We start from the raw sequence: 26,072 nt of genomic DNA on the forward strand, positions 1-26,072 counted from the left end.
GCATGGTCATTAGCGCTGTGATAGATGTATCCACTCATTAGTGAAACATGGATTGACCTTTCTGTGTTTAGAAGCCAGACAAGGCCATGAAATCTGACATCTGGCCTTGTCTGGGGCTGAATGGTCAAAGTCACCTCCCTTGGTTCCTCTTGGGCCCTGGCCAGGCTTTGGGAGGAACCCAGGAGGAGGATGAAACCAGATGTTCCCGCACCAGCAGTGCTGTCAGTTTGTTCATTCAGCACTGTCAGAGCTGGGCCCTCTCCCAGCGAGGCTGGAGCCTCACCTGTGGCTGGAGGCACCTGCAGGAATTCCCAGTGTCCAGGAGTGGCTCTGCAGCCCTTGGCTGTGACAGCTTCCCCAGCTGCTGTGTGGATCTGGGGCATGGTAAAGCCTGAGGGTAACTGCTGCTGGATCTTTCTTAATCACTGCTGCAATCTCTGGTGCTGATGGCTGGGTGCATTGCTGAGCTGCTCCTTTTGTGATTCTTTGCTGCTTTGAGCTACAGTCAATGACACTGAGTCCTTCAGTTGGTGTCTGTGTCTTTGGTGCTGACCCTGCCCACTGGGGAAACAAAACTGGCACAGTCTGGCCAGATCACAAAAAAATGTCACTTTTTAAATGTAAATGTGAGGAATCAGCTGTTGTTGATGTCGGCCAACCCAATGGGAAGAATGATGATGTCTGACTTAGTTCAGAAGGCTGAATCATTTCTTTATTATAATTATGATATGATACATTAATATACTATATAAAAGAGGATACTAAAAACTACATGCTACTCTCTCTAACTATCAAATCTAACTAACTCACAACTCGTGACCCTGTTCTCCAGAGTCCAGACACAGGTGGATCCGATTGGCCATCAGGCCCAAACAATCCACCATGATCCAACCAGGCATTTGCTCTAGGTAAACAATTCTCCAAACACATTCCACAAGGAAAAAAAAAAGGAGCAGAAATAGAAAGTGTTTTCTCTTTCACTTCTCTCTGCGCACCTTTATAAAAATCCTTAAAGAGAGAGAAATGTGCTTACCACAATGACCCCTCTGTAAATATGTTCTGAAGCTTAGAGGTTTCCTGTACATATGTTTGGAAGTTTGTTAGTCTGCAGGCACCCATGTAAATATGTTCTGTAGGTTGTTAGTCTATGGGCTCCCATGGAAACATGTTCTGTAGATTGTTGTTGTTAAAAGGATTGTTACAATTAAACAATTCATTCTCTTTGCAATTCCTTTGGGCACAGGCAGCGTTTGCACAGTTGTGGTTTCCACTTCTTCTGGGTTCCTGGGGCTGGAGGTCCCTGGGGGTGCTGGCACGGCCAGCCCGGGGCTGGGGGTCCCTGTGCACAGGGGGTCCCACTGACACCACTCCTGGCACTGGGCACTGCTGCTGTTCCTGGGCTGGGGCAGAGCAGTGTCCCCAGGAGCAGAGCTGTCAGCAGCAGAGAGGGGGCTCTGACAGCAGTGGTCCCTGCAGCAATGCCCCAGAGCAGGCAGGAACCCCTCAGCCACCCTTGCTGCTGGAGCCACGGGGACTCCTGGGCTGAGAGCCGGCATCAGGCCACTATTGCCGTGGGCGGTGAGGGAAGACAAGCACACAACCAATATGATTGATAAGCAAGCTCCAGTTTATTCAAAGATCCAGTCAGTTTATATAGTCTTTTGCGAGTCATATCAGCAACAAGCTCTCTCTGGTCAATTCATAAAGGTTCATTGTTTTATGTTCTTCTACGTGCAGTTTCAGCTGTAGCAAAGTTTTTCATCTGCTAGCTTTTTACTTTGCTAAGTCCATCTTGTTTTACATCCTGTTCTTGTACAACTCATATCTCAAGGATATTCTGCCTTTTGTTATCTGTACATGCACAGTGTACTGTTCACAGGCCAGTGCTGTTTCCCAGGCCAGTTTCCCAGGCCAGAGCTCCTCCTGGGCACAGAGCTCAGGTCTGGGGTCTCAAACAGAAGATTGATGGAATAACTGTTCCATCGATCCATGACCCTGTTCCTGCAGCCATTCCTCAACAATTCCCCCATTTTTCTTTTGTACAAGCATTGTTTGATTGGTAACTGATGAAGCAGTTTGATGCATGACTCCCTGTAAGCAAGCACAAATACATGGCAATAAACATACAAACAGCAAAATCACTAAAACAAGCATAATCAAATATTGAATGATAGAACGAAACCATAGTCCCAGGCCCAATGATTTTAGCCAGTCATCTAATCCAAATCCATCTGCTTGTTGTAACCGAGTAGTAAGCCTATGCAATTCACTGATTTGCTTATGTATTGACTTTGAATGATCAGACAAATTCATGCAACACATACCTTCAAAATCTTCACAACCATGTCCCTGAGCCAATAGTAAAAAATCAATAGCAGCACAATTTTGTAAAGTAGCGTGCCTAACAGAGTCAACATCCAGCAAAAGATTAGACAATGCAGCAGATGTAGCATTAGTCTGTTTGGCAAGCCAGCAACCTAATCTGTTCAGTGTAGCTTGTGCCTTCGCTGCTGCAGCGCCAGGAACAAAAATAGATGCAGTTACAATTGCTCCTGGGGACCAAAACTTTATATCATCTCTACAATCACTCTGAAATGCATGGGTCAACCTTGTTTGTCTATGATGTTGGGATACTTTTAATATCATAGACATATTTGGTGTCAATAAAGACAGTCATCCAATAGTACAGGGACCTCCTTTAAGTCTAGAAGGGATACCAGACCAAGCACGATCTCCACAAATGAGAAAATACCCAGTAGGTAGCTGCAGTGGAGATGTAGAGGAAACTGAGACATGTGCTGAAGTGTAGTTATAGCAATAAGAGGAATTTCTATATATTGGAAGGCTGGAATTTGCTGAAATCGAATACCTGCTGTTGAGATTCTGTTGCTGTACACTAGTCCAATTAAAAATAATACATGCATCAGCCTTCACTGATCCCAAAAGCTCTAATTCCTGTGGCTCAAGAGGAGCAAGAGGAAGGTAAGGAACACAAGAATCCCAGTTATCCACATTATATTGAGGCTGTGTTACCTTACAGGTTAATATCTTCTGAGGACAAGGCCAATTCTCAACAGGTACCCCTACTAGACAGGTAGAAAATGGATTTCCAGGTGAGGATAAAGACAGACAGATAGTACTCTGGTTTGTCAAATTAGCCAAAGTGACCCATATGTTTGTTTTTGGTTGTGTAGAAGCCCAAGCATCAGCATACAGCAAAATTAACAACAGCAAAATCAAAGGTATCATTCTGTCTAGAAATAGTGTCCTCCTTCTAGGTTATGCTTAGTCCAAAGAATATTAGTCTTTAAAACATCATTTAGTTCCTGACAAATAGGCTCAAGCCGTAGTCGTCTTCGGTGGCGCCTTCGTTCATCGGCGGAGGTGTCAGCGGTGGCTGTGGAGGTGCTGGCGGTGGCCGTGTTGTAGCTGGACGTGTCCACTTGCTAGGAACCCACAAGGGACCTGTAGGTGTGAATACACACATATGACCTCTACCCATGTAATTTACAGGTGCTGGTCCTGACCACATCCCTGTAGCAGGATGCCTATACATTACAGTTATTGATTTTTCTGCATCATTTTGTTTTGCAAGTGTCCCATGTACAAATGCAGGGGGCATATCATGAACACCAAATATACAAAGATGATTTAAAGTGAATAATGCTTTTGCCAATCTCTCCTGTGGATCAGTAATTGTTTTAAATTTTGCAAGGTATTGTTTTAAAGTTTGATTTGCCCTTTCTACAATGGCTTGACCTGTGGGAGAGTGTGGTATACCTGTAACATGCTTAACACCCCATAACTGCAAAAAGCGATTAACTTTCTTCCCTACATATGCAGGTCCATTGTCTGTTTTGATAACTCCAGGTACCCCTAAAATAGCAAAACACAGTGTCAAATGTTGGATGACATGAACTGTTTTTTCTCCAGCTTGTGGGGAAGCCCAAATGAAATGACTGTAAGTGTCAATAACTACATCGACATAACGTAAACGCCCAAATTCAGCTACATGAGTCACATCCATTTGCCACAATTCATTAGGGCCTAAACCTCGAGGATTTACCCCCAGGCCGAGACCCGGTCCATTGTGATGACTGCAGTCTGGACATGCTCTGACAATTCCTCGGGCTGCTTCCATCGTAATATCAAAGCAGCGCCATAGACCTTTTGCATTTTGGTGAAACGAGGCATGGGTATTGCGTGCTTTTGTAAAATTGTCCATAGGCACAGTTATTGACACCAGTCTATCAGCACGAGCATTTCCTTCCCCTAATCCTTCCACCCACTTATGACTCCTGATGTGAAAAATAGCATATGGAGCAGATCTTTGTCATATTGCAGACTGCAACTGTGCAAAAAGTGCATTCAAGTGCTGATTTTGCACTTCTGTAACAGAGCATCCTCAATACGCTGCGGTACCCCAACTGCATACAAAGAATCAGACACAACATTTATAGGATCATGCATCCATCGACAAAATGCACACACAATTGCTGAAAGTTCCAATGTCTGTAGAGTATCTGATTCTTGTCCTTTTATTATGACATGATTCCATTGCCCCTGTTCATTCCAGGTGAGAGTAGTTTTTCTAGATTTGTGACCTGCATCTGTAAACACAGTAACAGCATTAATCAACGGTATTTCACTATATTTTGGCCGTAACAGCCATTTTTGTGAGGAGATCCAGCACAGAATAGGTGAAGACAGCGGTGAGAATTGAATTTCAGCATTAGATTCTAAAATGCTAGCTTGTAATTCAGGAGAATGTTGCAAAAACCAGTTTAAATCAGCCTGTTTTATCGGAACAAAAATTCTTTGTGGCTCTTCCCCTGTAATCTGTACCACCCGTTTCCGGCCTTTCCGAATCAAGAGTGCAAGTGCCTCCACCCGTGGTTGAATATAATTGCTAGGCTGTAAATGTCCGAACACCCATTCTAACACGTTTGTATCCTCCTGTTTTCCTCTTTTGTTTTTTAGCTGTTGAGTGAGAGCACCCATAAGGTGTTTTGGATGAGACAGAATAGTAATGTCTATAGGTAAGTCAGGATTTCTATGATTAACAGCTCTCTGGGCTATAGTATCAGCAATATTTGCTACAACTGCACACTGTTTATTAGTTAATTGAATGGGTGCAGTGGGATTTGTACCTTTTAGTAATGGTTTTAATTTATTAAGTTCATAATTTGAAATAGTGACAACTGGATGGAGTTACTGAATGTCTCTTATGAATTGTTGTATATTATGCAGAGTATGTAAATTGAGTTGCAGAGCAACTTTTTGTGGTTGAATGTGTCTATTAAAAATTACTTAGCTTAAATATTTTTAGGGTGTAGAACGCTGAATTTTTGGGGGGCAACACATAAATTGTGATTATGTAGCTGTGTGAAAATAAAGGTTTCTTGCTGAACAGTAAATGAAGTTTCTTGTGTAAACAAAATATCGTTTATATAATGGTTTATTATCATATTAGGACAAGCAGTTTGAATGGGCAGTAAGGCAGTATCTACAAACAACTGACACAGTGTAGGACTGTTGTGCATTCTTTGAGGATGGGTCACCCAGTCATATTGACTTGTAGGTGTCTCACAATTTAGGGAAGGTAATGTAAATGTAAATTGTTTAGTATTATTTGGATGGATGCTAATTGTAAAGAAACAGTCTTTTAAATTAATGATAAGGAGGTTCTAGACCTCAGGCAGCATGGCTGGATTGGGGAGGTCTGGCTGTAGTGCCTCTATTGCTTCTATTTGGGCATTGACTGCACGTAAATGATGAAGAAAACAAAATTTACCAGATTTCTCTTTGATTACAAATATTGGAGTGTTCTGTGGACTAGGAGAAGGTTTAATGTGCTCTTGATTTAATTGTTCACTAACTAGGGCATGTGCTTGTTGTAGGTTTTTTCTTTTTAGCGGCTACTGCTTGATCTATCCTGGATCATTCAATTTTTAGGTTAGGGCGACTGGGAAAGCTTAAGTCGTGACTGTTACTAAAAAAGATTTTTTGTTACAAGGTGAGCTTTTAATTGTATAAGAATATCTCGGCCAATTAATGCTTCAACTTTGTGTGGTAATGGCATAACAGTAACAAATTGTACCCAAGTGTGACTACCCAGTAATAAACAAATTTTGTCTTTATTGTGGTTAACTGAACTAGACTTTCTTACTTCTTTAACTTTAGCAATCATAGGAAAAAGTGATTAAGAGGTAGGCTAACAGTCCTCGCTGATGATAGTGATGCTTGCTCTAGTATTGAGGCGTGCTATTACCTGTAGCTTTTGATGACTATTTTCTAAAATAACAGGAGCTTTGGGCCGCTCCTCCGTGGGAAGACAAAGAAGTGCCATACTTCCTGTAGATCTAAATCTTGTCAGACCCCACTGTTGATGTATGGTGGTTGAGGCAGCTTCTGTCAACTGTAAAGTAGGCAATAGTTGAGCAATTTTACGGCCCTTAGAAATAAATAAAGCAGGATAAAATGTTATAGCAATGATAAGAATTTCACTTGTAAAATTAGTATTAATAACACTAGGTAACACAAAAAGACCTTTTAAACTAGTAGATGATTGTCCTAAAAGAAGAGCACCACAAGGTTTATCTTTGTGCATTACCGGTCCCTTGACCCCAGCAGGGATTTTTACAGGCTTTTGATCAATCAGGGTAATGTTTATTGTGGTTGCCAGGTCCAGGCTGAGGCTCCCTCTTGTGGCTGGCTGGAGAGAGCTGGCTGGCTGCAGTTGTCTGGAGCACACTATACGGGAGCCGCCGTTGGGATCTTCGCGCCGCGGCCCTTCGCGCTGCGTGTTGCGTTTCTTGATCGCCTACAAACTTCAGTAGAATGAGAGTTCACAGAACATTTGTTACACCATACTGTCCCTTCTCTGCAGTTGCGACGAAAATGTCCCATTTTCCCACACTGTTAACACTTTATATGAGGTTGTTGCTTAAACTTATTTGTCGGCTGTAATGGAGTCAGGGCAGCAAAGGCGTGTGTTTGGGCTTGCACCAAATCTTTCCCTACATCCCTGAGTGCTTCTACTAACATTGCCTGAGGACCTGCAGGAACCCTCGACATTCTTTCTAGCATTTCCTCCACTGTTGCATCAATGCTCATTGTGTTAAGAGGTATTACAATTTTCTAAAACACCCTGTCGTAATAGGGTTCTCTTCATGAAGTCTTGTACATCAGCTAAATTAATAGCTTTGGTCACCCAATCCACAAAGGAAGTAAAAAGCTCATTTCTGCCTTGCTTAATAGACATAGAAGAAGGAGATACTGGTTTTGTCCTAACCTTGGAGATTGCTTCTCTAGTTAATTGTATGGTAGCTTTTCATACTTTAGCCCCTACTTGTGCCTGCATTTCAGTTGTAGTGAATTGCCCAACACTTATTAATTGTTCAACAGTTATCCCAAATAAGGGCTCATTCTGCTGTCATGGAGTCTTTGCAAAATGATTACATAATTTATGCTAGTGGGCTTGCCACAGCATTAACTGAGACTGTGTCATAATTATTCTTATGATACTTTTAATATCTTTTGGAAGAAGTAAACCTGAGCCCCATATGGAATTAAGCATTTGCTTTGCAGGTTCCCCGTGTAGCCCACAGTCATTAACTCATTAACTATGGCTCTCAATTGTGAAAGCAATTTCCAATCCACAGGATGATAATTGGTTGTTTCTCCCCCTCCTTCATTCGGTGTATAAGCAACAGGAAAAGCTTGGCAATCTATGTCAGTAATAGTAGAACACGTCATAATCTTTATTACTTATTGCTTCTTTTTGGATACTCAACCAATTCATTCTGTGTATTCCTGGTAAATTTTTAGGATGTTCTTGCTTAAAAGGATTACTAGCAGATGTCACTAAAACTCTTTTGTGGCTGTTCTGAACAGTTTCATCCTGCAGCTGCTTTTCTTTTAGTCTTTCACCATTTATTACTGATTGTTCATTCCCGGGGAGGGGATCTGTGGCTGACTGAGCAGCATTAAAGGCAGGATTAAAAGCAGGGGGAGCAGTAGGTTGCTTATCACTCAATCTGCTCTTAATTTCAATAATATTTCTTACTGGAGGAATAGGATTGTAATCAACCTCTAAAGAATGCATTCCTGGTTTAACCCCTTCTAAAGTGGCAGTAGCAACAGCAGAAACTTTCTTTTCTGCTTGATACATCTGCAAACAATTTATGACTGATCACCACGACCTCATTAGCTTTGGGGCAGCCTTATCATCATCAATCACCTTAAACTAAAGAATGTTCTCTAATTCATGCCACTCTTTCTCATCAAAGAGATCCTCCGAGGCTTTAAATAAGCCTTGAGCCCGACCATAGGTGTACAAAGCTGGCGGATCTTTATCTAAATCTATGTCAGCTAAATCACGTTTCTGTAAGTAATTGAAGAGCTACTTCGCTTTCCATAATCTGACCCTTAAGTGCAGCCTTTGTACCTTGCAAGCCGGCAGCTCTTCCCCAGACGGCGCGTCTTATCCTTGTACAACTCATATCTCAATGATATGCTGCTTTTTTGCTATCTGTACATGCACAGTGTACTGTTCCTAGGCTAGGCACAGTGCTGTTTCCCAGACCCAGACACAATGCTGTTCCCAGGCCAGAGCTCCTCCCAGGCACAGAGCTCAGGTCTGGGGTCTCAAACAGAGGATTGCTGGAACAATTGTTCCATCGATCCATGACCCTGTTCCTGCAGCCATTCCCCAACACCTGGTGAAGCTGTGACAGCTCCTGCTGAAGGTGTGTCCTCCTCTGCTGAAGATGTGACAGCTCCTGTACCCATCTACAATATGCTAAAAATTGTAAAACCTAAACTTCTCACCCATGTGACATACTAAACTACTCTCTACAATCCCTAAAATCCCTAAATGCTCGTTGCCCCGGTGGGATGCTGTGTCGGTGTTCTCCTTCCCCAGCCCCGGGGATGCTCCGCTGGTTTCCCTGGTCCTCCCGGTTCCATCGTCCTCGCTCCAGGGCAATGCTCCGCCGCTCTCGGTGCTCACTGCCCCATGGGATGCTCTGGCGGGGTCCTCCCCCCTCTCCCCAGGGCATTCCTCGCTGCCGTTCACCGTCCGTGGCCAGAGGCGGCTCCGGGGTGGAATGGGCAGACAAGGACAGCATCCCTGGGGCTGGGGCAGCAGAACTCAGAGGCAGCAGCGGCTCCAGCTGGGAAATGGAGTGTGGAATGTGGCTGTAAAAGCCCTGCCTGGGCTGTGCCAAGCAGCACACACAAGCCCTGACTCCCATCCCCCAAACAACTCTCTCAAGGAGACATTTAAGAGGAATTACAATTGTTTGTGTCCTCTGAGTTGGATGCCCTGGAGAAATACCAACAAGAGATTCTCAGGAGCTCAAAACAATAAAACAGCCTTTATTGGGAACTTTAGAAAATCAGAGAAACTTCGGCAAAAGGTTTAATATGATATTCAATGAACAAAATTTTCAATGCATTTACTTGGCCTATTCAACTTCACAAACTCTAAGCCTTTTCAATTTTAAGTTAATCAAAATTTGCAAGGGGACAAAAATAGAAGAAGTAGACACAGAAAGACAAATAAGATGCAGAGAAGCACAAACTCAGCTACCAACTCCGGGATTCCAGTGGGGTTCAGATAGAAATTCCAAGAGGAGGTAGGGTCAAATGTGTGCTTGCCTTGTGCTCAGCCATAAACACCCCTTGGTGTTCCTGGGCCCTTCCCCCAGGTGGGACTTGGGGTCATTTGGTCACTCAGGAGCTGGGCTGGGGGCTCCAGAGGTGGCTGTGGAGCATTGCCTGTGCTGTGCCAGGGACTGGCAGACACTGCTGGGCTGGGATAGAGGCTCTGGGGGGATTGGGGTTCCAGGGCAGGGCAGGGCTGGGGTTCCAGGGCAGGGCAAGGCTGGACCTGCCCCTTCCTCCCCCACACATGAAATGTTTCCAGCCAACAATCTCCTCCAGTCTGTCACAACAGGCAGTGTTGGAGGTGAAATCCCAGTTCTGGCCATGGGCAGCTGGACGAGAAGGACAGTTCTTTTCCATAGCAATGAAAGCCCCAGGTCTCAGCTCATTTCTGATTTGATTGCCTGGATTTTGTTTGGTTTTGTTGTTGCTTTGTTTCCTTTTCTGTACCTGAAGTGTCCAGTCAGGAGCAGAGTGACTCTTGCCAAGGAAATTTGTGGTGCTGTCACTTAATATTAAATCTGGTTTTTGCTGATCCCTTGCTGGGGATTTTTTCAGCGCTCTCAAGCCCTTGTTGGTAACAGGGTGAAGGAGCCCTGGCCCAGGCTCTGGCCCTGGGGGACACAGGGACACTGCCGGGGGGTCCCTGTCCCCCCTTTCCCACCCCCCACAGCCCCAGCCCCTGTCCCCGTGTCAGGCTCTGGGGTCGATCTCATGGAACATGCTCTGGGGGAGGCTGCGGTGCCGGGGGCGGGGGGACCCAGAGGGACAGGGAACCCCGCTGTGCACGAGCAGCGTTGGACTTCTCTGGGGGAACTGGGAGGGGGGGCTGGGGTGGAGTGACCTCTCCAGTGACCTCACACAGCCCCTGTGATGTCACACAGCTCCTGTGACGTCACACATACACCCCTGTGATGTCACAGAACCCCTGTGATGTCACAGAGCCAACTCTGTGATTTCACCCTGTGATGTCATACAGCTGCTCTGTGATGTCACAGAAGACTGTGATATGTCACAATGTCACCCTGCAATGTCACTATTTGTTCTTTGATGTCACGGCCTGTTCTATGACATTACACAGCCACCCGGTGATGTCACAACCCGCTCTCTGTTGTCACAGAGCCACCCTCTATGATGGCAGGATCTGCTCTATTACCTTATACCCTTCTCTATGACGTCACAGCCTGCCCTGTGATGTCACAACCCCTTCAGTGATGTCACAAAACCCTCCCTGTGATGTCATGCTGCCACTCTGTAATGTCACAGCACACACTTTGACCTCACTGCCTGCTCTATGATGTCATACAGCCATGCCATGATGTCACAGCCTGCTCTGTGATGTCACACAGTCCCCTCTGTCATGCCATAGCTGCTTGATGACCTCACACAACACACTCTGTGATGTCATAGCCCAGTCTGTGACCTCTCACAACCCACTCTGTGCAGTCACACAGCCCCTCTCTGACATCACAGCTGCTCTGTGCCTCCGTGACACAGCCACAGAGCTGCTGCTGTGACACAGCCCCCTCTGGGACACCCCACAGCCCCTGCCAGTGCTGAGCCCCTGTGAGCTCTGTCTGTGCCCTGCTCGTGTCCCTGGGATGCCCTGGCAGTGCCCCAGCCCTGCTGGGCTGTGCACAGGAGCTGCTCCTGGCCAGAGCTGTCTCTCTGCAGCGCTGCCCTTGCCAGGAGCTGCCTCGGGGCCAGGAGCCCGACCCAGCTCAGCATCACAGACACAGCACCAGGACTTTAATGACCTCTGGGGCTGTGGTGCTGTTTGCATCAGACCCAGTCCCTCAGAGTGTGCTCAAAGAACTTCTCAAGAACTCAAAAAGTCGGATTCAAATTCCAAATTTATTTAACTGTTAATGGGTTCCACTCAAGGACACAATTCATATCAAAGTGTCCCCAGGCCCCAGGCAGAGCAGAGAACTGGAGGCACTGATGACAGGTGGGGACAAACAAGGCAAAGGTGTCTCTGGTGCTGAGCAAACCTGGATATGTCTCAGGAATGCAAAGGGCCAAGGCTGAGCCCCAGCTCCTGGCAAGGCAGATCCTGTCCCTCCCTCCTTGCTCAGGGCTCTTCCCGGGATGGGCACTGCCATGTGGGGATGTGCCATGCCAAGGGCAGGACCATGGGGCGGCCCCTGCCCGGCTGCTGAGCAGGGACAAGGAGACCATGAGGCCCCAGGGCTGCAAGGGTCACTTGTCCCCTCGTGGCCTCAGGCCCAGGGCCAGCAGCCATGGCCAAAGGGCTGCACAGGTTGGCTCTGTCAGGGCCTTGCAGCTGCTGCACATCCCTGTGCCCTCTGCAGCCCAGGCTGTCCTGCGGTGTCCCTGCCCTGGCCTCTGTCCCTGCAGGCTGTCGTCATCCCCCGGCTGCCCCACCTCGCTGGCCCCTTCCTTTGCTGACAGCTCTGCCTCCTGCCTGCCCCTGCCTGGCCACACAAAGCCTTGGGCTGCTCCAGGCTCCTTCTGGGGATGTGTTGCACCACAGCCCTGACCTGGGAGAGAAATTCCTCTCCTCTTGTGTCCAGTCTAGGTGGGATGGCCCTGGCAGAAAGGTCTCCTTGGATTCCAGCAGATCCAGGCTCTGACCGTGGCTCTGTTCCTCTTTCTTCCAGCCCTTCAAGCCCTGAGTGAAAACAACAGCCCCTCCTGCAGAAGCACATTTGTTCAGGTGATGTTGGAGGGAAGAGCTGCAGAACTACTTTCATCTGCTGGCTCAGAAGAACCAGTGTCTCTTTAAGACCTGCAGATCCCTTGGAAGGTGAGACCACCTGGAGACCAGAGGAGACCAGCTGGAGCTCCAGGCACAGCTGATGACTGGCACAGCTGAGCCTGTGGGAAGCTCCCATAGCTCCTGCCTTCTCCCTCCCTGTTGACAGCTCCCTCCCTGCAGCCCTCAGACCCTGCCCAGCCCCTTTCTTCCCTCCCAGCTCATCCCTTTGCTTCGCCTTCCATTAATGAACACTTTGGCTACTTCGCTTTACCTGCATCTCTGTGGAGCTGAAGCGATGCAAATCCGGGGCCCTGGGACACACAGGCCCCTCCTGCCGTTCTCTTCCACGCCGTGTTTTGTGCACACACTCAGAGGAACGAGGGCAGATCAGGCTGGGAAGGACCCTGTGCTGAAGGTCCAGTTCCACAACACTGTGGAGTTACAGATCTTGCTGAGCACCCTGGAGCCCCTGGATTTTGGAAGAGCCAAGCTGAGGATGCTCTGAACCCAGCTGTGAGGGATTCCATGGCAAGCATCCAACGGAGGGCAAAGGAGCTTGGAATGCTGCAAGTTTTCAAGAATAGCTTCCTGAAAGCACAGCAGTGCTCCATCCCTGCACAGGATCAGGAAGAGGGCAGAACCAGAGACCATCTGGGCTTAACAGAGAGCTTTGGTGTGCCTAAGAGCAGCTGAAGCAGCAGCATGGTGCCCGAGACTCAGACATGTGACTGTGCCAGTGCCCGGAGCGCTGTCAGACAGTGCTGGGCTCCCGGGTGTGGTTCTGGTCCCCACAACCGAGGAATGGCAGCCCCAGCCTCAGACCCAGTCAGAAAGCCAACCAAGGGAGACCAGAGGGAGGGCACCCTTCCAGTTTCTCTTGAGCATGGCCGCAAAAAAACCCCTGCTGCTTCTTCCTCCCCCTGTGTTTGGGCTGTGCTGGTGGCAGAGCCAGCCAGGTTGTGCTCTGCGTTCCAAAGCCTGTTGAGAGCTGGCATGAAAAGTGCTGCATGCACAGCAGAGAGTCCTGGAAGGTGCTGGCAAGAGCTGCCTGCAGGAACAGGGCTCTGGGCTCTGGGCTCTGGCTGGAACAGCCTGGTTTTGCTGCAGTGACCACAGGCAGGAGTTGAGGCAGGTGAAGAGGCAGCAGGCAGCTTGTGTTTGTAGAGGGCCTGGGGCTGCCCCTCTGAACCTCCACCTGGAAACACACTTGGGGGAATACGAGCTACAGCTGGAGTGCCTGTCCTGAAAGGACCTGAAGTCATTCAGCCTTGCCAGCTTTTCTTAAGAGTGTGTTGGTGTTCCCCAGGACAGTTACACATTTGGGGAAATGCCTTTGGAGGAAAGGGGCTTGCTTCTCAAGGAAAGTGCTTCCCAGGGAGCTCCCAGTAATGTAGGTGCAAGGGTCCTCCTTTGGCTCTCTGTGGTCCGTTCACTGCCTGAGGCCCGTTGCACTTGGCAGAGGGGCAGGGCAAGGGAGAAGGCTGTGAAGAGCAGGTTTGGCATCCACCTGGACCTGTGGAGACCAACCCAAGCACCTGCAGCAGGGTGTGTTCCCCCCTTTGGACAGAGGCGTGAGCAGGAGCATCTCTGTCCAGCCGTGAGCCCCAGAGCTCTCTCTGAGAGCTGTGAATTAAAAGGCCTTTACACACACACTTTTCACCTCTTCCCTGTCTGCTGTGTTTCACCTCTTGGCAATGTGCATGTGGCTCTTGCTTGGTGGAAGCTGCTGTGGCCCAGGGCCAGCACAGAGCTGGGCTGGGTGGGCCAGGCAGTGTGGAGAGTCTTGGCTGATCTTGGTGTGTCCCTGGCCTCAGAAAAGGCTGGGAAGGTTTGCCTCCCAAGGCGTCCTGCTCATTGGCTCTCCCTGTGCACCCTGGAGAGAACAAGGTAGGCATTTCTGGCAGCTGGCCATCAGCAGGCCTGAAAGTGGGGGTGTGTTGTGGAGCGAGCCCAGCTGAGATACCCTGAGAGGAGCCCAGTGCTCCTTGCTCCCCTGTGCTGACACGTGAGTGTTTGTCTGGTTTCGGGATGGCCCTGGCTGTGTAAGGCATGCTACGTGGACACGAGACAGCCGGTCCTGTCCCGCTGGGTCCCAGCAGTGCCTCCCAGCACTCCTGCATCCACGTCAGGATGCTGGCCAAGAGAGGTCCTGGAAGCTGAGGCAGCTGATTTTAAGCTTTTGCAGGTGCCTACAGGCCAAGGCCAACGGTGTTCCCTCAGGATACAGCAGTCCTGAGGGGTCTCCCTCATTCAAACGAATCGGCAGACAAATGCTTTGTCAGCCAAAAGCCCTTTGATTGACCTGGCAGGAGGGCAGGGGTCTGCACCCACTGAAAAGTTTCTCCACCATGTATAAATTTCAGTGGGTTGATGTAGGAATTGTATCAAAATCACCATCCATCTTTACACTGCTGAGGTGATTCCATAGGCAGGCGGTTGGAAATACATGGTGTCAGATTCCCATACTTGAAGCTGATTTCCAGGCCCTGGCCGGGAGCGGTCTGGATGCCCCAAAGCAGCACAAAGTCTTCCTCAGGGCTTCCCTGCACAGGGCTGATTCCACACTTGCCCTTAGTTCTTCTGGTAGACTGTGTCTAAAGCTTTTTGTCAGGTCACTCTCATGTCAAGTTAGGCCAGACAGGTTTTTGTTATGCTAACTGGTGCTAAGTACTTAGGTATGTCTGTGCTAATTACTTGTTTACTCATGTGAATTGCTTGTGCTTACTTATGTCAATCCAAGGCCTTGTTCCATCCCCAAAGGTGCCTGAGGCCACCCGCTCCTTGTGGCACCAGTTGATTTCCTGTGGAATGTTCTCCCTCCCCGAGGGTAAAGAGGGAGCTGCAGAAAGAGCTTGCCAGGCTGCTCTCCATCCTTTCCCAGCACTCCTGGTGAAGTGGAGAAGTCCGAGCTGAGCGCAAAGGTGCAAATGGAACAGCCGTGCACAGGAAGGCTCGGTGGGAAGGATGATCCAGGATCCATAGGCCTGGCAGCCTGAGCGTGCTCCAGGGGAAGGCCTTGGAGCAGATCCTCCTGAGTGCCATCCCACGGCACCTGCAGGGAACCAGGGCGTCTGCTGGAGGGTGGGAAAGCTCTGCGGAGGGACGGACAGCTGGGGCTCCTGGCGGGGTGTTGAGGGCATCTGTGCGGGAGTTTGGGGGGCTTGGTGCTGGTGGGGTGTTGGAGAAGGAGTTGTCTGGAAGGTGAGAGGTCTAGGCTGGAATTTGAGTCAGTTGGAAGGCAGCATCTGTGCTTTGGCACAGCTTTGGTTAGGGAGGGCAGAAGGAATATCTGTGACTTTTCCTCTTCATGGTCCTGATTCTCCTGCAGGGAACAAGAGGGGAGAGCTGTACATTACTGGCCACTCAGATCTCTGTACCAGGGGGAGGATTAGCCCTTTTGCCATCTACTCAATTCTTTGAGCTACTTTTCTAACACTGAGTGGACTTTGATTTCTTGAGAGCTTTTATTCCTTAAGAGAAAGAGGATATTATCATCCCTACATAGAAAACCAAAGAATGGCCCTTGTTTTTGCCCTTGTTTTATGTAGTGTTATGTTCTGTAAAGTGACCCTCAGTGGATGAGGTTAAGGCAAATGAGTTGCTGCTTTGAGATTGGAAGCAAAATTCCAACTCTTCACCTCCTCAGGCCATCCCAATTAATTTGGGAAGTTTGCAACTTTTTGGAACTGCTTGAGTTGAGGAATGGGAAGTAAAGCTTTCCTGAATTGAGGATTCTTACTTGCCAGATTCTTCTGTGCCTTGGCCGCTAAGGTGTTTTTGTGCTGAAGGCAATAATTTCAATGAGAAAATAATTTCATCATGGAGTAAGAGCTTCTGACAGAGACCAAGTGTTGCCAGCATTGCTCCAGGTGCTCCTGCCAACAGCCCCTGCAGGCAGGAGCGCAGCCCCCAATGCATGTGGGCTTTGGCTCCCTCTGGCACAGAAGCCCCCCACGAGCACAGGTCTCTGGGGCAGGAGACGGGCACCGGTGCTGCCAGGGCTCGGGGGGTGGCAGGTCTGCTTGGGCAGGGACCCTGCCACACCTGCTGATGTCAGCGCTCCCCGGGCCCCAGGGATCAGAGCAGCATTCGTGCCCTGGCCCACACGTTCCTTGTCTTTGTCACACCCGCGGGTTTAGGATGGCCACCAGCCGGGACGTGTCCCAAGGAGGCTGTGCCAGCTTCTGTGAAGGCCCCGTGCCCTTCCCAGCGCGGCTGCGTTGGCAGCCCTGGGGGCTCCTTCTGCTGCCCTGAGCCTGCAGAGCAGGGCAGCTTTTGCTGATGGTTTCAGCCGTTCCTAAAGATCCTGTCAGGCTGTCTTAGACATTTGGGGTGAGGGATTCCTTCCAACCTGAGCCACTTTGGGTGGGCTGGGGGTGGCCCCAGAGCAGGGGGCAGTGTGTGCAGGGGCCCTTTGTGACACGGTGCAGCACGGTCACCGTGGCATGGAACGGGACAGCGTGTCCAAGGGCCCTTTGTGACACGGGGTGACATAGGAGCTGGTGGTGACAAGACCATGCCACAGTGCTCGGAGCACGTGACGGGACAGGATGGGACAGAGCGGTGCCGTGAGGAGCCCCCGCACAGCGCACTCGTTCCTGTCTGACCCGGAAATTTTCTGAGGCGTCATTCCTGCAGCTGACCTTGAGGCCAGACCACAGGACTTGGTGACCTATGGCGTCCCCGAGGCTTCTCTCCTGCAGGTGTCCTCGAGGGCAGACCGTGGGACTTGGTGCCCCAGAGGCATCTCCCATCCCTGCCACCAGTGCCCTCGAGGCCTGACCACAATCCTTGACAGGAGTCTCCTGTCCTTGTGGCAGGAGCCCTCGAGACCAGAGTGCAGGACTTGCTGTCCTGTCGCCTTCCTGAGGCTTCTCTCTTGAAGGTGCCTTCCAGGCACGACTGCAGGCATTGCTGACTCGGAGCTTTTCCGAGGCATCTCTCCTGCAAGTAGCCACAAATCCAGTTACTGACATGGAGCAGAGACCCCCGAGAGTGCCCAAGCTGTCCTGGGTGGAGGAAGAGGAAGAAGGCGCTGGAGCTGGCCCTGCACAGGAGACCTGTGCTGCCCTGCTGGATATGCTCGTAGAGGAGGGGTTTTGCAATCCAAAGCAAGTAAGCAGCCTGTGGCCAGGGTTTGATCCTCCCAGGAACTGGTTGGCCTCCCAAGCCATGGCTACTGCTCACTGGAAGCCTTTGAGGCCATGGCAGTGTGGTGGGAAGGAAAGCACTTCTCTGGGGAAGCTGGGAACATTCCTCCCTCTGGCAGCTTTCCAAGTCCCCCCGTGCCTTCTCCAGGTGCCTGCCATGGTGAGGTACATCCACCAGTGGCTCATGGCCAGTCAGTTTGCTGAGCACAGGCTGAACAGGGCCCTGCTGGATCTCACCAACACACAGCCCGCTGATGTAGTAATGTGTCCTGGTTTTGGGCAAATTTGGGAGAAAACCTCCAGAAGGAGCCCCCAGAAAGCAAACCCCCCCACCGCCCCTCCCCCACCTGGTTCGGGAAGAATTTCCTCAGAGAGTAGTGGAAACAACCTGTTTATTGAGCAGGCAAAGCACTCCCCAGCACAAAAAATGAACAGCACCAGATGACAAAAACTCTTTCTACGCTCTGAAGAGGTGACAAATTCAGAAAGTCTCTGCTGGGAGTGGTTGCCCAGTTATCGGTCTCCGGTGCTGGAGATGGCTGCTGCAGCTCACAAAATGCTGGCTCTCAGTGTTTCTTGGTGTTTCCCAGGTCCCAGTCCTGAGCAGGTTCAAATGGTATTCAGGAAAGGGAAAGAAAAAAAAACAGTCCAGGGAAAAAATTGGATTGCCTAGCTAAACTAACTAATAAGCAAAAGCAAGGGCAAAAGCAAAAAGCAGGAGCAAGAGCAAAGCGAAAGCAAGCAAGCCAGCAAGCCAGCAAGAAAGCCAGCAAGCCCTAGCCTCTCCTAGACACAGACTTTGGGGAGAGGTGAGCCGGCTGGAAACAAGACAAAACAAACCTTCACTTTTCGGAGCCAGTCCTGAAGGCACAGAACATAACATCAAGCCTAAACAGAACACACGACAGGGGATGCAAGCACCATAATGTCACCCGAGGACATTCCACCCCTTATCTCCGAATCGTCAACATACTACCAAACATCATGTAAAAACTTCATCAAGTAAAAACTTCCATCTTTCACTTACTCAGACACATTTCCTTCCATCTCTCTTGCTCAAACCTTTGACACACATTTCCTTCTATATCACTTGCACAAACCTTTGACACTTACACATTTCCTTCTGTCTCATGTCGGTGTGGTTTAATGTACAGGCAGTAACATCCAACAAACAGTGATATTTGCGTATGAGATCTCCCTGAGGTACACATCGTGTTCTTCCCTATTTCTGCATTATTCACCGTGTACAACCTGGTCCCTGAGCAAAGACAATCCCACAAATGGGTTTGTCTGTACTCGAGGCAGAGTTGATCCACACTGTCTTCCCTAACAAACCTCTGATATGTGCCACTGGGATTTTATCAACCTGGATCGGAGCAGCATATAAAAAGGAGCAGTTCCAAACATATGGCACATTATGCCAATCAGCCTTCTGATGAGCCTGTGACATTTCTTACTCAACAGTGACATTGCAGTGGTGGCCACCAGGCCGGCTTGCCAAGGGAGGCTTCTGGCCATGCCCTGCAAGCAGCTGCTGCTGCCAAGGCGCCTTTGGTGCCTCAGGCTCTCCCTGGCACAGCTCCCAGCACGGCACTCTGCCCTTGTGCCCGAGGCCTTCCCTGTGCTGGGGCTGGCCTGGGGCTTTTCCTGCAGCAGGACCTGCCCTGCTCCGGGCACAGGAAAAGCAGTTCCTGCTGGAGCAGGAGGCTCTGCCTGCGGTGGGCTCAAACCACTCTAGCAAGGCCCTGGTGACTTCAAAATTGCTTCCTAGAGCAGAATAGTCTATAATTGGTATAGCTCCTTTATTGAGGAGTAAATAACTATTTTTTAAATTTTATTCTGTGTTGTAAATAGACCGTTTTATCTAATAATGATCAGAATCAATCATAGCTGTATTTATACAGATTTATCTGGTATTACATCATTAATCTTTTGGGACAAATTGCATTAAGGTTCAATTCCACCTGTCCAATCTGCAGGGTCGGGATGGGATCCAGCCGCTGCCAGTCTCTTCTATTAGAAGGAATTCTAGAAGTCTAGAATTCTGGGGTGCTGCAGGGGTTTCAGGATCTATGGTGGCTGTTGGGGGACATTTCTCCACCTCATGACTCAGCAGGAGTTTCTCCAGTAAGGAAATAAAGCTTTTGCCTGAAGCTCCCATTCTGCCCACGACAGGAACCCCTGTGAGTGCCCGTGACATCCCGGCTCTTTGTCAGCCTGGGGACTCCTGGGATGTCACCGTGGAGCCCCTGTGAGTGCCTGTGACAGATCGGTGCCTTTGCAGCCCAATGTCCCCTGGGATGTCACCATGGGATGGCTGTGACTGCCTCTGACCACACGGCTCTTTACCATCCCCAGAAACCCCTGGGAGGTCTCCATGGAGCCCCTGTCTCTGCCTGTGACATTCCAGCTCTTGAACAGCCTGGAGACTCTTGGAAATTCACCATGGAACCCCTCTGAGTGCCTGTGACAAATCTGATCCTTAGCAGGCAACCATCACCAGGAACCCCTGTTGCTGTGGTCAGTTTCCATGGCAACCATCACCAGCCCCTGTTGCTATGGTCAGTTTCCATGGCAACCATCACCAGCCCCCTGTTGCCATACTCTGTTTCCATGGCAACCATCACCAGCTCCTGTTGCTATGGTCAGTTTCCATGGCAACCATCACCAGCCCCTGTTGCTATGGTCAGTTTCCATGGCAACCATCACCAGCCCCGTTGCTATGGTCAGTTTCCATGACAACCATCACCAGCCCCTGTTGCTATGGTCAGTCCCTGGGCAGCTCCATGGAGACCCCATGCCAGGGGTGGTTGCCATGGACACCAGCTCAGGCCTGGAGCCAGAGCCCGTTGCCATGGCAACCATTGGCAGTCCCATCCCCAGGGCCATGGGATCCCAGAACCACAGAACTGGCTGAGCTGGGAGGGACCCATCAGGATCCTCGAGTCCAACTGCTGGCCCTGCACAGGACACCCCAACAATGCCAGCCTGGGCCTGGCAGCGGTGTCCAAACGCTGCTGGAGCTCAGAGAGCCCTGGAGCTGTGACCCTTCCCTGGGGAGCCTGGGCAGTGCCCCAGCAGCCTCTGGGCAAAAACCTTTTCCTGAGATCCAACCCAAGCCTGCCCCAACTCAGCTGCAGCCGCTCCCTCCAGTCCTGTCCCTGGGCACCAGAGTGAAGAGGTTCCCACAGCCCCAGCCAGGGACCCGCTCCCAAGGCTGTTGCCATGGCCACCAGGGCTGGGACCAGCTGGGATGCTCGGTTTCCAAGGGCCGGGGTTCAGGAATGGGATTCCCCAATTTCCTGCTCCCCCTAAAAACCGTGCTGCCGCTCACTGCCCTCCCGCCTCCCATGGAAAGCACAAAAGGCAAAGATCCTGGGCTGGGAGGAGAACAATTTACTGGGAACAGCAACGAGACAAGGAACAAACAGGAACAGAAAAAATACTGATAACAGAAGGGATAAGAAAAACTATTTACAGGGAAGACTACATCACAACTGACTGGCTCTTCCTGGCCATGTATTTCCTCCTGCCTGGAAAGGACACCCTTCTCCTCGGGGACAGAGAGAGAGAGAGAGAGAGTCCCTTTGCTGCCCCTGGCAATGACCTGAGGTAGGAGTGAATGCAATGACAGGGCCATGGCCAGACCCTCATGTTCTTTGATCCCACATCATGTCATTGGCAAGGGCAGGAAAAGATCTCTTCCCAGCATGCATCACAGGGAACATGGATCACCAGGGCTCTTCCCAACATGGGTTCTCCCATGGGGGATGAAGCTGGAGCAGTGCACAAAGCTCTTCCTGCAGTCCGGGCACTCACAGAGCTTTCCTTACTGGTGCCTCTGTTGGTGTCTGGTCAAGTGAGAGCTCTGGGTGAAGCTCTTCCCACACTGGGGACACGTGTAGGGCCTCTCCCCGGTGTGGATGCGCCGGTGGGTGACGAGGTGGGAGTTGTGCTTGAAGCCCTTCCTGCAGTCGGGGCAGCGGAAGGGCCTGTCCTCTGTGTGAATGCGCTGGTGCAGGAGGAGATGGGAGCTGGTTGGAAACCTCTTCTCACACGCGGGACACTCGTATGGCCTCTCTCCAGTGTGGATCATTTGATGGATGATCAGTTGGGACTTCTGGCTGAAGCCCTTGCCACATTCCCCACACTTGTATGGCCTTTCTCCAGTGTGGATCCTCTGGTGGCTGATCAAGTGGGACTTCTGGCGGAAGCTCTTCCCACATTCCCCACACTCATAGGGCCGTTCCCTGGTGTGGATCCTCTGGTGGCAGATCAGGCTGGAGCTCTGGCTGAAGGTCATCCCACATTCCCCACACTCATAGGGCCTCTCCCCGGTGTGGATCCGCTGGTGACGGAGGAGACTGGAGCTGGTCTGAAAACTCTTCTGACACTCGGGACACTCGTAGGGCCTCTCCCCCGTGTGGATGCGTTGGTGGATGACGAGGGCAGAGCTGCAGCTGAAGCCCTTCCCACACTCCCCACACTTGTAGGGCCATGCCTCGGTGTGGATCATCTGGTGGCAGATCAGGTTGAAACTCCTCCTGAAGCTCTTCCCACACTCCAAGCACTTGTAGGGCTTCTCCCCATCATGAACCTGCTCATGCACCACCAGCTCTGAGCTCTGGCTGAAGCTCTGTCCACCTTCCTGGCACAGGGTGGGTCTTTCCTCCTCAGAGCACCCTGGGTTGGGTTTGCAGCCCCTCCTCCTGCGGGATCTCCGGGGCTTTTCCTCCCTGTTGGATTTCTGCGCCATGGAGTTGCTCAAAACAGCCTCTTCCACAAGGTTCTGCCGCGGGGATTTGTCCTCCCTGGTTTCCATCCTCAGCTCCTTCCCTGGGGGAGGAAGGACAAGGAGAGGATGGGATTTGCCTCCATGCCAGAGGGAAGGGGAAGAGAATCCCCCCAGTGTGTCCCTGGCAGGATGGCGTCGACAGCATCGTTGTCCTGCAGCCGGGAGCCACGCTGGGCTGGGAGATGGAGCAGGAGAGAGGGGGAAAGGGGCACTGACTTCCTCCTCAGCTGCCCGGGGGTGCCAGACCTCCTTCTTCTTCCTCGCAGCTACCTCCTCCATCTGGTGAAGGTTTGGAGATAGGAAATTCTGTTTTGGGAGAAAAACAAGGGATGAGCACAATGAGTTTTATACTGGTTTGAAGGCAAACCAGGGGGAGAGTCTAAGCCAGAATTACAATTTAGTAAGAATATTAAGATCAAGGCAATGATACAGAAACACTGGCTTAGATTGACAGAGTCAGGATTTAACCTGACACCCCGTTGGTCAGGGTGGTGGTAGCTGTCGGATGAAATGGTGTCTGCAGTCCTGTTGGAGTGATGAACGTGATTCTGTCAAAGCGGCGATCCTGTAGAAGGGTCTGGTCTTCCTCTGAAGGTCCAGTGGTGGTTACGGAGCTCTTGTCTTCTGGGAATCCAGTAGGCAAGGTGGTCCTGGTGTTGCAAGGGTGAGATTATATCCAGGTAGGAATGTTTGGTTCCTCCCCCTGGGCGGAGCATCCCACAATGGGATGATGTAATTTTATCAGTCCTGCAGTGGCACTCAATGGCCCATTAACAGAAGATAGCCCCTGGAGGGCGTTATCAGGGCTGAGCCATGGAAGAGATAAAGAACACTGCCCCACCTGTTTATCACAGTTTATGAAGATGGTGACTGAAAACATACTTTGGGTTACATCTTACATTGCACCCTGAAACAGTGAGGCAACCCCTGCTCGGGGTGGGGGGTGAACACCACCCCCCTTTCCAAACTGGCTGAGGTGTAAAACCCCCACCCTGGGAAGGCCACGCACACAGGGGACAATGTCACACTTGCCCCACCTCAGGGGAGGTCTCTGTCCCTGTCACTCCCTTGCTCTCCCCCCTTTTCTCTTTCTTCCATCTCTCCCTCTACCTCACATTTACTGTTCAATAAAATCCACTTTGGATTTGGTCTCATTAGCACCTTAATTGGGGCAGAGGCATCTCTCTAACAATTTTATTAACCAGATTGAGACATTATTTTGGTGCAGTGAGTTCAGGGCACTGATGTCTGACCCCGAGTGCCTTTGACAACAGCATGGTTCCCTCCTCTCAGGAGGTTCTGGCTCATTCTGGAGGATCTCTTGAAAACTTCAATGCAGCTTCTTCTGTGCGACTTTTGGGAGAATTTATGAGGAAAATGGCTATTGTGGGTGGCCAGTGTAAAGAAAATATTTTGTTGTCCTCCCTAGAAAAGTTTGTTAAAATCACTGCAGGAAAGGGAGCAAATGATACCAGCAAGACTGACAAGGATCATTCACCACAAGGTGAGGAACACAAGGCTATTAAAGTCCTACCAGAAGCCCAGCTCAAGTGTCTAAATTCCCAAATAACTCCCGAATTCACAGGCTTGGGGGCTTTGCCAAATGTGAGAATCATTATTTTCTTTGTCCCTGTCTCCTTTGTGACAGCTACACACAGCTTTGCCTTCCTTTTAAAAATCTGTATTGGGACAAATTTTCACTTTTCTTTTATCAGAACCTGCCAGCAGCTGAGCTGGAGCTGTGCAGGAACCGATGAAACTTGGAATTGCCACAGAATTGCTTCTATTGTCAGTTTATTCATGTTTGGGATTTGTTTGCGTTTCCATCACAAGTGACTTGTGGGAAAATCAAATATCCGTCAAATATTTTATGCAGAGTTAAGTTTGATTTCTTATATCTGTTTAAAAACTCAAAAAACTCAAGTTTTTTTTGTCCGGTCCCCAGGGGATGCTCGAGGGGTCTCTGTGCCTCTCGCCCTGGGTGATGCTTGGGAGGGGCTTGTGGGGGTTGTCCCTGTCCCTGTCACCCCAGGCCATTCTCCAGGGGGTGTCCCTATCCCTGTCACCCTAGGCCATTCTCCAGGGGGTCTCCATTGTTCTCACCCCAGGGAATGCCTGGGGGGTCTCCCTCCCTCTCACCCTGTGCCAGGGGGTGCTCGGGGCAGTCTCTGTCCCTCTCGGCCCAGGGGATGCTCGGGGTCTCTGTCCCTTCACCCTGGGGGATGCTCGGGGTGTCTCCATCCCTCTGGCCTCAGGGAATGCTTGTGCAGGGCTGGGGACCTGGGGCTCTGTGTCCCTCTCAGCGCTGAGGGTGCTCGGGGCTGGGCGGTCTCCGACCTTCTCATATCTGATATCCCTCCTCTGCCTGCCGGTACCGGGTGATCGCCACGTGGCACGCCCCAGGGTCCCTGCAGGGGCATTTCCGGCTCAGCTTTGGGGTCCTGCAAGACCCAAACATCCCCTGCCCTGCCAAACAACCCTGCCGGAGAACCCCCGATGGATTTGGGGCGAGCTCCCCCTCCCCGCTCCCCTGCGGTTCTGGGGGGGCGATGCCGGCGGAGCCGCAGGAGCCGCGGCCCGAGCGGGGGAACCGCGTGGGGTTGGGGCTGGGGCTGCTCCTCCTCCCGCTCCTCCGCTGTCCCTCCTCCCGCTCCTCTGCCTCCTGGTCCTTCTTTTCCTCCCGCTCCTCTTTTTCCCTTTCCTTTTCTCCCTCCTCTCTCCCTCTTCTCCCTCCCGCTCCTCCTCCGCTCCCAGCCCGGCCCGGGCGGTGCCGACACCCAAAAGCAGCCGCGCTCTGCCCTGGGGGGGTTCCAAAGCGGCCCCGCCCCGCCCGGCACTGGGAGCGCTACTGGGAGCACTGGGAACGATGGTGAGAGCACCGGGAAGGAGCTGGGAGCGCTCTCCCTCCCAGTACCGCCTCACTGGGAGCACTGGGAACGATGGTGAGAGCACCGGGAAGGAGCTGGGAGCGCTCTCCCTCCCAGTACCGCCTCACTGGGAGCACTGGGAACGATGGTGAGAGCACCGGGAAGGAGCTGGGAGCGCTCTCCCTCCCAGTACCGCCTCACTGGGAGCACTGGGAACGGTGGTGAGAGCACCGGGAAGGAGCTGGGAGCGCTCTCCCTCCCAGTACCGCCTTACTGGGAGCACTGGGAACGATGGTGAGAGCACCGGGAAGGAGCTGGGAGCGCTCTCCCTCCCAGTACCGCCTTACTGGGAGCACTGGGAACGATGGTGAGAGCACCGGGAAGGAGCTGGGAGCGCTCTCCCTCCCAGTACCGCCTTACTGGGAGCACTGGGAACGATGGTGAGAGCACCGGGAAGGAGCTGGGAGCGCTCTCCCTCCCAGTACCCGCCTCACTGGGGAGCACTGGGAACGATGGTGAGAGCACCGGGAAGGAGCTGGGAGCGCTCTCCCTCCCAGTACCGCCTCACTGGGAGCACTGGGAGGGAACTGGGAGCAAACAGCGCCCGGACGCGGCTGCAGCCGGCGGGGGCGGGGCCAGGCCAAGGGGCGGGGCTATGCAAATACGGCGGGAGCAGCGCGGGGTTTGCTCGGTCACGTGAGGGCCGGGGGGGCTGGAGCGATGGCGGCGGCGTCGGTGAGAGGGGACAGGGACCGGGAATGGGGACAGGGAATGGGAATGGGGACAGGGAATGGGAATGGGGACAGGGACCGGGAATGGGGACAGGGAATAGGAATGGGGACAGGGACCGGGAATGGGGACAGGGAATG

General features: G+C 51.2%; 1 protein-coding gene across 1 annotated transcript in view; it reads right to left on the reverse strand.

The window, feature by feature from the left end:
• Positions 1 to 20,916: 20,916 nt before the first annotated feature.
• LOC137463965 (zinc finger protein 208-like) overlaps positions 20,917 to 26,072 on the reverse strand; it is a 1,270,300-nt gene continuing 1,265,144 nt past the window's right edge. Inside the window, exon 10 of the mRNA XM_068175306.1 lies at positions 20,917 to 22,185. Within this exon, the coding sequence (XP_068031407.1) occupies positions 21,371 to 22,185 (815 nt within the window). The 3' untranslated portion in view covers positions 20,917 to 21,370. The remainder of the gene's footprint in view (positions 22,186 to 26,072) is intronic.

The sequence above is a fragment of the Anomalospiza imberbis genome, chromosome 33, assembly GCF_031753505.1.
Source record: "Anomalospiza imberbis isolate Cuckoo-Finch-1a 21T00152 chromosome 33, ASM3175350v1, whole genome shotgun sequence".
Classification (NCBI taxonomy): domain Eukaryota; kingdom Metazoa; phylum Chordata; class Aves; order Passeriformes; family Viduidae; genus Anomalospiza; species Anomalospiza imberbis.